The sequence below is a fragment of the Poecilia latipinna genome, unplaced genomic scaffold (genome assembly GCF_001443285.1).
Source record: "Poecilia latipinna isolate Pla-1442-1.1 unplaced genomic scaffold, P_latipinna-1.0 Scaffold1687, whole genome shotgun sequence".
NCBI lineage: Eukaryota > Metazoa > Chordata > Actinopteri > Cyprinodontiformes > Poeciliidae > Poecilia > Poecilia latipinna.
In genome coordinates, this window is record NW_015114303.1 from 130,623 (window position 1) to 143,198 (window position 12,576).

The following is a 12,576-nucleotide window of genomic DNA, read 5'->3' on the forward strand; positions in this document are numbered from 1 at the left end:
ATATATATATATCTGCCTTGTTATGGCTACTCCATGTTCTAAGTCAGAGTTTTCTGTACAGTCAGAGAACTCTCAGTACTCAAAACCAAAAAACAAGAACAAGGCATGAATATTCCAAATACCCACATGCAAACAGCAGCTTCTTATCACACTATAAAAGCTACAATCCAGCAAACTTTGCCCCAGTGAACCTAGCCTTAATCGCCTATGAAAATCCTTTGTTTTCTAAAAACAACAATATCCCCAAAGTATTTGGTATTTGCCACCTTGACTGACCCAAACATATTTCAGAACCTGCAGCAATTTATGCATAGTGTTCCTTTAAAAAAAATCTTTAAATTGTTAGATGAGATCTGAATGTGCCTTGAGTCAAATAAACAATGGCCTTGTTTGTTTCACTAATAAAACTATTACTGAGAGTCCATTGTCAAGACCGGAGAGGCAGCGTCTTTTCCTCGGGCTGCAGCACAAAAGCTGTTCCGTGTTTTGTGCCCGTTTTCTGCGACACAAACTGAAGCAATGTATATATAAGGCTAATCATACATAGCATCTAGAGTGGCTTCCAGTAAAGCTTGCTCCTGATTTCCATTGTTTGGCTCATAATAGGCAGTGCAGCCCGTTGGGTATGCGACAGAGGGACATGCGTACCACCCACCGTCAGGCCAAATACTCCAGTGGCTGCATTGTGCTGCAGGAATTCATATCTGCAAACATTGCAAACAGATTACCTCAGTGCACAGATTTAGACAGAATCTAAATCAGGTCTGACTGAATTTCTAGTCAGACAGAACAAAACAAGCCTTTTAAAACCGATTAAATGAGAAAAAATGTATAAACAACACCCAATTTTTTTTTTAATCTCAGTCACCAATATAATGAATGTTCAGCTATCAGTTCTTTGTAAATCCATGTTTAATTATTAGGCCATTAATCCATCATGTGGACATGAGTGACTGCACAAATCCGCTATGGACTGATCTTATGCAAGTTGCTGTGGTGTTGTTAAGTTACATAGACATGGTTTCTTCGCTTTTTGCCAGAGAATGTCGGTGAGCAGAAAGGAAATGCAAACAAATGTCTCACAATGATCTGCATGATAATCAGGGGAAAAGAAACACAACTGGATCCAAGAACCCATAACAACACACTTGGATGGACCGTCCCTGCTATTCAGAGTCTGTGCTGACAAGCTGGACACTGTTTCCAAAATCAAATGAAAAAGTCAGACATTTATCTCAATGCTTTATACATTTTTGTTCATGCGATGAGTATGCATACAAGACTAAATTGAGCAGCATTTGTCCAGCTTTGAATGCAACAAATATAAAACATTATTTCTGATGTGATTTGAAATAAGAATCCAAAAACATTTATCAAGGAGAAAAAAAAAAGTAAATTGACCTAAAAATAAACTGAAAAGATGAATCAGCCCTTATCTGCAGCCATTTTCTCGACATGTCATTTTCAACAATTGTATCAAAGAGGTGGAGAGAGACTGCAAGATAATACCTGAAGGCCAAACAATAACGCAGTCTGAAAAATGATGCACATTTAACCTTTGTCTCCACCCTGCAAAAGACAGTGTCTTTAAGCTTCATAATTATGTCATATCATGAACTTGTGAGAGTGTCTCAGACTAAAATGAAAGGAGTAAAGTGTATTCTTTCTGGGAAATAAAACCTGAGGTAATTCCCATGAATCAAGCAAGATCTTATTTAAATAAGCTGTAAGTGTGAGTTTTTTTTCTCTACTGGATTATCAAATATCCAGTGGCCTGTAAAAGTATTCACACCCATTGGACCCTTTCATATTTTGTCAAGTTTCAACTACAAACTTCACAGTATTTCATTGGAATATTTTATGTGAAAGAGCAGCACAAAAAGTGCCAATTTGAGAAGTAGAAGCAAAATAAGATGTTACCAAAAAAAGCCAAAACCCCCCTGAAAAGTGTATGTTAATATTCATTTCCCTTTACTACCTAGAATTTGATGCAACCTGTTTATAGTTTTATCTATAAGCACCTGTTTCTGGACAGGCCTCAGGTGTTTGCTTAAGAACATTAGTGAGAGGACAGTGTGCTGGATCAGGAGTAAAGTTGTGGAAATTTTCAAACAAAAATGTATCGTAATAAAGAACATTTCTATTCTAAACATTTTTGGGTTTGCTTAAAGCCAGATGGTTTATATTTTGCTCTTGCAAAATGGGGGAGCCATAGTTTACCAATTGGTTGCAAAGTTGGGCAACGGTAACATGCGTGAACTGTAGATGGCAGAAAGTTGCACGATAGTTGAGCTAGTTACGTGCAAGAATAAAGTTTATAAAAACATTATAAACACTCTTTTGTCTTAATAAAAAAATGTAGCAGTTTACTTCAGCTCGCCAGTTTTCTGCTTGATCAACAGTATTATTGTTCATTTGTATACTGCTAATCAGTAAGAGAGATAAAAAAGAGAAGACAAGCTAGCAACAAAATAATGACAAAAGTCAACAGATCTATTCTATTATGCTTAAATTCTTGAATACTTCTAGGCGCCTATTCTCCATAGAAATGTCAGAAAAAAGCTTTCCACATTGCTGTTTGTGGCAGAAACAGTACTGGAAACAGCTTCATCCTCACTGAGCCTCAGCTGATCGCACACCAGACTCCCAGCGGCACACTGCCCAGCACTGGCATGTGGTGTCCTGATAATGTCCCTGCAGACTGGCCTGCTGCCAGCCACGGGCAAACTCAAGCCTGCTGTTTGATATCGAGGGTTGGCTCCAGACAGACCAAGCATTGTGTCCCAAACAATAAACCCCAGGCCCACTGAACTATAAACATGTCCCTTTGGGGGCGTTTTCCTCGCTTTCTTTGCAGGAGACACCCATAATCAGGAAACCTGACCTGACTTGCCTAAATTTAGCAACCCTCAAACCTCAAGTGTCACAGACTTGGCACCAATCATCATTTGTCTCCTGCTCTAATAAAATGCTAAAGTATAGAGGATGTCGACAGTAGCTGGACTCTGAGGTGGAGGTCTTACAGTTTAAGACATTTGTCAAAACCATACATGGCAACAAAAAAAGTGACCTTTGACAACATGCTTTTTCTCTGCAATATCTCTTATATAACATTTACACTATTGTTGCTAGGGATACATTACTAAAGAAACTGACTGGGGACCCACACAATATTGGGGCCCTTGTTCATAATTATTGACTGCATGTATAATAAATAAGAATGCATGTCCCAATGAATCTTGTTTGTCAGATTAAAAGGAGCTCTGAAAATAACCTTAAAACAGGTATGACGCAAACTTTTCATTAAATCCACATTTATGTTTTTGAAAAATTTATTTTTTTAATTGGTCTGATGTAATATTTAAATTTTAAATGTCATGTTTTTATTGTCTGTTAGTGGAAAATTATCACAATTAACAGAAATAAAGGCTTTCAAACATCTCAAGGTGTGTAATTAGTCTACATAATGTGTTACTTAATGGACTTTTCAGTAATATTGCAATTTATTAAATGGGTTATAGTTTTCTTTTTATTCTTCATTTTATTTCCTCTGAAGTTTATATCTTTGTACTTTATGTCTTTGTGCTGTGAGTGCTTGAAAACTGAAGTCAAATTCCATGTTTGTACACACAACCTTAGCCAGTAAAGCTTATTCTGATATTTTATTGTTTTAGAGTCTTCTATGAGAGGTTTCTTTGCTTGATATGGTTAAAACTATAAAGTTATATAATATGGAAGAGTGCAAATGAGAGAATTAATACACAAAATTACCCAAAGGACATGCAGTTAAAGATGCTACTACAAGGTAAGGAAAACAGACAATAGGAATGTTTACTACTAAACTACTAAAAGAAGATGTCACAAAATATAGAAAAATACAACAAATATGGACAAGGCAAGATATACGAAAGGTTACACCCTCTATCTATAGACTTATTTAATATCTCCCTTCATCCAATACCACTGTGAAAAACAACTCATACTGCACTGTCATTCTACTACCAGTGGGTGTCGCTGCGGCCTCCTCGGTAAACCTGACAGAGGCCTTCCGGTTCCTCTATTGGATCAGCTGACTCTGATGCTGCTGTCAGGAGACCTCACGATCAGCGCTGAATGGCAACTATGAACATTGCCAAGCCATAGAATCACTACAGGCGGCTGTATTTCCACCAGTAACACCAACTTAGTTAGCATACGGGTGAGTGAAATCGTTAAAGAGCTCGAAAAAAAACACACCTGTGTTGTTGTTGTTAGCATAGCTAGCCCAGTGGCTAGCGGCAGCTAATCCCTGCTGGATGTTGCTTGACCTTAACTATCGTTTTCTGCCGTTGTTTCAACACGTTATTTGGGTAATATTCAATACTGCTGTTTGGTTATTAGCCGGGAGCGAAGTCGAATAGAGAAGGCAATAAATTAAGGCCAGGACAATAATGAACATCCCTATTGAATGAGTTCCTCATTAGCCTAATGGTATAGTATGACCATCCGTTCCTGCATTTTACATATAAAAACCATGTCAGTACATCGCCTTAGATGTATTGCAGTCAAGGAATAGCAATTTATTAGTATAGTGCGTTGTATTGCTAACTTAAATGTTTATATAATTGTGGAAATAATTTAAAATATTCCTAAAAGGGCTTTCCTTCCAGTTTCCAGAATCTTCTCCAGAGCTATAACCATGACCGAGTTTTGGCTCATCTCTGCTCCTGGAGAGAAGACCTGCCAACAAACATGGGACAAGCTGATGGGAGCAACCACACGCACTAACAACCTCTCCACCAATCACAAGTTCAGCATCCCAGACCTCAAGGTTAGAACAGATTCTAGTGCTTCTCTGGTTGTCAGTTTTCATCCTTTCACTTTTTTAAGAATATATTCCCACCCGTTTTTTAAAATCCAGTCTGAAATCCATGTAGTTTTCAAGACAACTCACCGTGTGGATCCGTTGTCAAGAGTAAGCAGACTGTCTATTTGAAAAGCAGCCCCTGCACACATCGCTGTTCTGCATGGTGAAAGCGTTTAGGCAAAGTTTTAATGCATGGAGCAGCTCAGACCATGGGTTCAGCTCGTCTCCGTGCTGAACACGGAGTAAGTGCACCCTGCTGATGTTGTTTCTACGTGGGACTGTGGTGTCCTCCTGGAACCGTTAGCGATGCATGAGCAACCCTGGACAAAGAGGCGCCATCCTAAGCACACAGGGCCCCCCCCTGGGCGTCACTGCAGGCTGGTTTAGCGTTAGATGTCAGTGTTCAAACACGACCTTGTTGACCTTTCGGGGGGGGGGGGGGAGAGAGTCTCTATCCCTAAATGGCAAAAATGTTTTAATGTTTTTTCTTTTCTATTTTATGCATAAAACAGGTGGGAACGCTTGATGTCTTGGTTGGACTTTCAGACGAACTCGCCAAATTAGATTCATTTGTCGAAAGGTATTCACATCACTTCACACTTCATGACTAGAAATGTTATTATTATTGTGGTGCTTCTTTAGCATTTGCATTTGATGATCGAAAGCACTAACCTAGCATCCAGAGATTAGAACTGTTGAAATTTCTCTTGAGTGACTCAGATCTTTAAATTGTAGGTTAAGTCCGTAAAAACAGCCTGGATTTGAGGGATTTAGAGAGTTAATTCGGAAAGGAACCTGTATGTTGGCCTTAACTAGTGAAAACCTGATTGTTGCATCTCTATCAAAGCACTAATGTTCAACATTGACCCTCAGATGTAGCCGGTTTATCGTTCTCTGCCCTCCTCTCTGACCTCGTAACCTTGAGGAATTTTGCTGGGAATTGCGAACAGTGAGCTGCTTAGATCTAAACTTGGCCTTTTACAGTTGGGTGACACATCAGCAGATTTGTCTTTAGTCATGTTTTGGCCGTACGGCCTATCTGGTATAAGTTTAGTCTTTTGGAAAAGTTTCTCATCCAGAACTTGCACACTGCTGTTACTGCCTGATCTATGCTTTGGTTCCACTGTGGGGATTTCCACATCTGTGAGGAAAAAAACCAACCTTACATCACAGCAGCAGTTGTTTGCCGTCCATCGGCCATAAATTTAGTTCCTCTTCAAAGTTTGCGTTTAGTAAATCTGAAAATAAATCTTATTTGTCTAAAACATTTCATATGTACAATAAGAGAATTGGATATTATTCTAAAATAGTAGTTTCTTATGTAGCGTTTGGCCCTCTGATGGGATTTGCTTTGATGGGCCATGTTAGAACTAACCTTTTTTTTTTAACATTTATGTGTGAAAGCTTCTGAGCTTTCGGTAGCTTTTTGCTTGCGGGTTATGAGATCACATCATAATTTGGTGTCTTCTGGGGTTTCGCAGTGTGGTGAAGAAGGTGGCTCAGTACATGGCCGATGTGCTGGAGGACAGCCGAGACAAAGTGCAGGAGAACCTGCTGGCCAACGGAGGTACAGTTCTAACTTTGTTGTTCAGTTAATAAGTTATATATAGGAAGAATTGTGTTGTTTTAATGAGTTTGTGTTAGTTTATCACAGAAAATACAAATAAAACACACTTAGATTTGGGGTTTGACATATTTGACACATTATGAAAAACTGTGAGTACTTTTCCAGATCTCAGAAAAACATCAAATGTTTTAATGTTTGTGTTTTAGTTGACCTGGTCACCTACATCACACGGTTCCAGTGGGACATGGCGAAATATCCCATAAAGCAGTCCCTTAAAAACATCTCAGAAATCATCTCAAAGGTAGGTCTGTCCATACGATTTCAATAATCTCTGAAGTTCTGTGAATTTTTTTGCCAGAATCCTCGTAATAATTAGTTTGCTGGATTGTTTCTGTTTGATGTTGCCAGATTTTCCATCCATCAAGTGCTTTTAGATTCTTTGTAAGTTGTTAAATCTGTGCTTTGCTTCTGCTTTCCTTCAGCAAGTAACCCAAATCGACAATGACTTGAAGGCCAGAGCTTCAGCTTATAACAACCTGAAGGGAAACCTGCAGAACTTGGAAAGGAAGAATGCGTAAGTGTTAGATACATGTATTCAAATTTAGTTTAACGAGCTTTTTTTTTTTTAAGGGAATCAAGAAGAAACTTCAATGTGGTGCTTTATTGTTCTACTCTATTCAGATGTGAACTGGAATGTTTTTGTTTTCTTTTCTTTCCCTGGTTTTGTATTCCTGTATAATTATCATTTGCCACTAGGGGGAGCTTGCTGACCAGAAGCCTGGCTGACATTGTCAAAAAGGAAGATTTTGTCCTGGATTCAGAGTACCTCATTACTATGCTGGTGGTTGTACCAAAGTAAGTCTAAAACTTCTAGTCATGATTGATTCAACGGTTTGGATCATTAACGCCTCTGCTCTGTTCTTTTAGGACTAATTATCCCGACTGGCAGAAAACATATGAAACACTGGCCGAGATGGTGGTGCCTCGATCGTCAAAGTAAGTGACAAAAATTTGATCAAACAACAATACCGAGCATTTTTACACGACTCTTTGCAATATTAAAATCCTCGTTCATGCTGTTCTCCAGCCTGCTGTTTGAAGACAGCGACAGTGGGCTGTTCAGCGTTACTTTGTTCAGGAAAGCCATAGATGACTTCAAGCACAAAGCCAGAGAGAACAAGTAAGAGTTTATGATTTAGTCTGGTGCCGTTTTCTCTCCCCTGACATGTGGCTTTCCACAAGACGGTGCTTGTTTGATTAAGCAAAGCTTTTTTTATTATTTTTCCTGCTAGATTCACGGTGAGAGACTTCCAGTACAATGAAGAGGAGATGAAGGCTGACAAGGAGGAGATGACAAGGCTCTCCACAGATAAGAAGAAGCAGTTTGTAAGTGAAGTTGATTGTGAGACACTTGACTTTTCTACATATAGATCAACTGATTCCTGTTGGATTGTTTTGTTTTTTTCTAGGTTAGATTATTGAATCATCAACGATGCAGTATTTAAACCAAAGCCCATTTCGGTGCTTCAGAATGTTCGGCCTTTAGGTCATCCCGTACATTTTCTGGTTGTAATATTATAGCCAAGTATAATAAAATAATCAGTTGCTCTTACAAGCCATGGGATCTGAATTCAGCTCCTGCCCCATGTGGGGAACATCACACTGCTGGATATTTTCCATGTTCTGCATAGAAAACAGGAATGTTTGCTTTTACATGTTATAACCTGAATCACTTTGAAAATCGTATCCATCCAGTCCCTCCAGGATTTTGCCTTTTTTTTTTTTAATTCTTTATTTTTGCAGTCAAAATCACTCATTTCATGGTGCTACCTTAGAAATGTTTACAAAGAATTTTGTCATATTTTTCCTCGTTAAAATCCCTTCCAAAATCTATAGACAAAAGACAAATGTGAGACAATAAGCAGATGGATTGGACACACAATGTTACTCATTAAGGAGCTTTTTTTAGCTTGATTTTTGGTACACTTCATATTGACTAAAACTTGACATCAAGTAAGACGGAGGCAGCGTTGTAATAGAAGTAAGAAATACTGCCACTTGCAGGTGGGAGTTGGCAGTCACTTGAACCCTATGTTTTTGACTATTTTTCAGAAAATTTACAATAAACTGGCAGGACAGAATGCGTGGATCTGTTGGCTTTGTGTAAATTTGTGATTGCTGAATCACAAAAAATTAGAGGGACTGATTGTCAGTGAAGTTGCATAAAACTCTGGTACAGAAACTGTGCCCCTTTTAATAAAAAAAATAAATCCAAATTTAGATGGAAAGTAAACTTTTAAGCCAAACATAACTGATCCTCTTGTTCCGGTCTCTGCAGGGTCCCCTCGTCCGATGGCTAAAAGTTAACTTCAGTGAAGCCTTCATCGCATGGATTCACATTAAAGCACTGAGGGTCTTTGTGGAATCTGTTCTGAGGTATTCATTTAACAGTTTAGATTCACTTCTGTTGCAACTAAACCCAGTGGTAGTGAACATGTCTGCCATGTTGTTCTCCCGTAGATATGGGCTGCCGGTGAACTTTCAGGCAATGCTTCTGCAACCCAGCAAGAAGACCATGAAGAAGCTGCGGGAGGTTCTGAATGACCTGTACAAACATCTGGACAGCAGTGCAGCAGCTATCATTGACGTGAGTGCTGTAATAACACTCCCTTCTGCTGAACTGATCTTATGGACAATAAGGAAAGACTAGCCTTATTAATAAAGCACACTAAGCAGTACTTTAATGTCATTTATTAGTATATAATCCAGACACAATCTCTTTAAAAACTGTGAAAAAAAACTCTTTTCAGTCATTAAAGGTCATTTACAAAAGAAGATATCTAAACACTGACTTCAATCTAAGAACATGTGCTTTGTATGAACTACGTTCCAATCCTAAAAAATGAAAAAAAAATAAAATAAAATAAAATAAAATACTAGCCCTTTTTTTATTTTAAATGCATAAGTGACAAAAAATATTTTGGTTTCTGAAATCAGGTGCCTCACTCTCCTCCATAGCACATTTTCTAGATCTTTAGATCTAGAAAATATGGTTATGGACATGGGATTCCATGTTATGGACATGGGATTCAACAGGGGTGTGTATTTGGTACATGACTGTTTTTTCTGTATTTCACACTTTTGAGTTAAATTTTTTTGAACATGTCATTTCTGTGATCATTCACAAAATGAGTCTAGGAGGAATTGAGACTTGTCATGCTTCTATTGTTATGCAACCAAAAATATAAGTATTTTTGTTGATGACATTAAATTAGAAGACCTCCATGAATTCCACAGTTTTTCTAGATTATCTTACATTAAACAGAAAAATATAAAATTTCAATCAAAACTTTTTATATTTTACCTGATTCAATTCTTGACAGAGTTCTTTATTGATCCCTAGGAGAAATTAAATAAATAATTAAGTAAATAATTGAATCATAATAGTAAAAAATAATAAAACAAGGGAAAATGTTACAAAATCCATATTTTAGTATTATTTTTAAGTATAAAATTTAAAAGTCAGTGTTTTAACAAAAACAATTATGGTATTTTTTTTTTATTTGATGGCAATAAGGTTGTAGATGCTGTGAAAAAAATTCTTCTTCTGGCCTTTTAATTGTTGCAGGTTTTGAATCTGTTTTCACTGTAACTGTGAAACATGAGCTCTCTCTTGTGGTTACAACAGGTCACTGCAGGTCACTGCCTGGTGGATACTCCCAAGTAAAAGCAGTCATAATTTAGAAGCTAAACAATTATGAACTGACAAAAAAATTGAAGAAAAAAGACCCTACATTTTGATATTAAAAAGGGGATAAAATTGCCAACTGAAGTCATCCCTGTAAAGAAACACAATGAAATAAAAACTGCAGCGATATTTATTTAAAAATAATGAGGAAAACTACTTTCAGGATCTGCAATAAAACAGAAAACACAATAAAATGGCTCCACAGAAATGTTGACATTTAACTACTTTAATTACACATTCACCAACATTAGATTCCCACAATATGAGTAAAAATACCACAGACTTGTTGTACCAAGAATATAAAAAAATATCAAAAATGATTTGTTTTTATTTAATACAGAAAAACAATTACTCTTAATCTTTCTGGGAAGCAATCATTTATATAATTCCATCAATACCATTTATCTAAGTTTTTCTTTTTTATAGCTGCAACTATTTTTAAACAGCAGCCACAGTCATTTGTCTCATAAGCATGAGAAACGTATAGTAGCCTGTTTCCCCCAGATAAACAGCAGTACATAGAAATAGGTGGGGGAGGGAGAGTTCTACATTGTAACAGCATCTAGTTTTCATCAGACATCTTTAAAACCTCTGTTTATCCTATAACCAACTGTGGTTTAAAAAAAAGCTTCAATATTTTAAATGTAAAACAGAACTTTAGTAAAAATGTAACATTTCACTACTTTAGATTTTTCTTCTTTGTTCAGCACTGTTTTATGGCTTTTTAGATCTTTATTCTTTGTTCATAATTGATTAATTTTAGGTATGCATATTGATATGCTGTGACAACACAGACTTTGAATTTAATCTTCCTCTTCCACCATGTTGGTTTTAAACAAACCATTACCATATTCTGTTTAATAGATAGCTTGATTAAGATGTATTGAGATGATTCCTCTGCAGAAACTCAACGTTTCTCCAAACACTAAGTCTTGTGCTTCGTTCCAGTCTGCCATGGACATCCCAGGCCTGAACCTGAGCCAGCAGGAGTACTATCCCTACGTCTACTACAAGATCGACTGCAACCTGTTAGATTTCAAAGTTTAAACAGTTGTCCAGTTTATGTCTTCATCCCGTGTGTTTATTAAGTTATGTTCTTCCTCTCCTCTCACGCTGTCTGCCCTCTGACCCCCAGTCTTTGGTCAGCTTCTGCCACGACTGTGCTGCATGATCATTCCCTGTGGTAAAAACCGCTCATCAGAAATCCTCTACCACTTTTACAACCAAGGGACAAAAAGACTTTTTATATATTGTCCTAGTTTAAAGTTTATTTTTTCCTGTTTTAACACAAGTGATTAGCTTTTTTTTTTTTTCTTTTTTTTTTTGATGTGAAGTGAAAACAGAAATCATACTGGAGAGTCATATATATATATATTTACTGTCATTCCACATGTGCTGATGTGTATTTATAGCTGCATCTGTATCGGTGTTCAGAGATTTATGTTTACATATGGGTAGTTTCATCATTGCGCCCATGGCAACCACACCCGGTACACATTTCGGAGTCTGTGGGCGACCCCCTGCAGATGTCGTGAAACCAAGTTATTAACAGAATGTGTGTTGTTGTTGTTTCTTGTCGTGTGTATCTGCTGTCAAAAAGAGATCTATAACTGAATATTGTGAAAGCAGCTGATTAAATAAATAAATGATTATATGTAATTGAAACCAAGAATTTATGTGTAAATAAAACAGCCGAGGCCTGGATACCGGACTGTGATTTACTGGTTAGTCACATAATAATGTGCATGTGATAAGAGTGAGTCACATAAGCAGCATCTGTTTAATAAAAAGTGATCCTCCATGAAGCTGTGTGACGACTGATCATGTGCAGAGCCATAGGCTGTTTCACTTTTTGAGAAGAAATTATTTGGAATTTAATTGAGAAACGCTTAAATAACACCATCAATGCCAGCTAAAAACAGCAGGGGGCGCCAAAGAGACACTTGTGTAAAAGGCTTTTAGTTGAAAACAAGCGGATGATGCGGCTTTTCCATGAAATGTGGGTAGCCTAAAAAAAAAGTAATCCAGTAGCTTTAACGTGAAACATTTTTGTGAATGCAAGCTGAAGAAATACTTGCACAAAACAATGTGTGAGACATTTTCTTTAAAGAGAAAAAAAATCTAAAAGTTTTTAAGTTAAATCTCAGAGAACTCTTTAAAACTTTAAAACTCATAATTGTGAGAAAGAAAATGACTAAATAAATTCATTTACAATGCCTCGCAAAAGTATTCCCATTCAAACCACAAAGCTCAATGTGTTTTACATTATATAAAAGGCCAACAGCACATGATTATGAAGGGGAAACTTCAAAACTTCTTAACAGATAAAAATTTGAGAGGGGAGGCCAACATTGTAATACAGTATCTATAGTCTTTAGAGGTCATTCAAATAATAAAATCTGCCTAAAAGCAATT

The 12,576-nt window shown here is 37.1% G+C and overlaps 1 protein-coding gene across 2 annotated transcripts; it reads left to right on the top strand.

Moving 5' to 3' along the window:
• The first annotated feature begins 4,040 nt into the window (after window positions 1-4,040).
• atp6v1c1a (ATPase H+ transporting V1 subunit C1a) lies at window positions 4,041-11,966 on the top strand. 2 transcript variants are annotated; one of them, XM_015060118.1, is made up of 13 exons: window positions 4,041-4,198; window positions 4,650-4,810; window positions 5,359-5,426; window positions 6,328-6,413; window positions 6,620-6,714; window positions 6,896-6,987; window positions 7,170-7,268; window positions 7,341-7,409; window positions 7,501-7,593; window positions 7,706-7,799; window positions 8,752-8,849; window positions 8,934-9,060; window positions 11,110-11,966. In XM_015060118.1, exons 2-13 carry the CDS (start codon window positions 4,679-4,681, stop codon window positions 11,206-11,208), a joined length of 1,152 nt encoding a protein of 383 aa, XP_014915604.1. In that variant the 5' UTR covers window positions 4,041-4,198; window positions 4,650-4,678; the 3' UTR covers window positions 11,209-11,966. The 2 variants fall into 2 exon arrangements, with proteins under 2 accessions (XP_014915604.1, XP_014915605.1); XM_015060119.1 differs by lacking the exons at window positions 8,752-8,849; window positions 8,934-9,060.
• Window positions 11,967-12,576: the final 610 nt, after the last annotated feature.

Excerpts from the sequence above, each read along its gene's own strand:
- atp6v1c1a (XM_015060118.1), top strand. The coding sequence starts at position 4,679 with ATGACCGAGTTTTGGCTCATCTCTGCTCCTGGAGAGAAGACCTGCCAA. Across the intron at positions 6,988-7,169 it reads AACTTGGAAAGGAAGAATGC|GGGGAGCTTGCTGACCAGAA; the intron begins GTAAGTGTTAGA and ends ATTTGCCACTAG. Across the intron at positions 7,410-7,500 it reads GTGGTGCCTCGATCGTCAAA|CCTGCTGTTTGAAGACAGCG; the intron begins GTAAGTGACAAA and ends GCTGTTCTCCAG.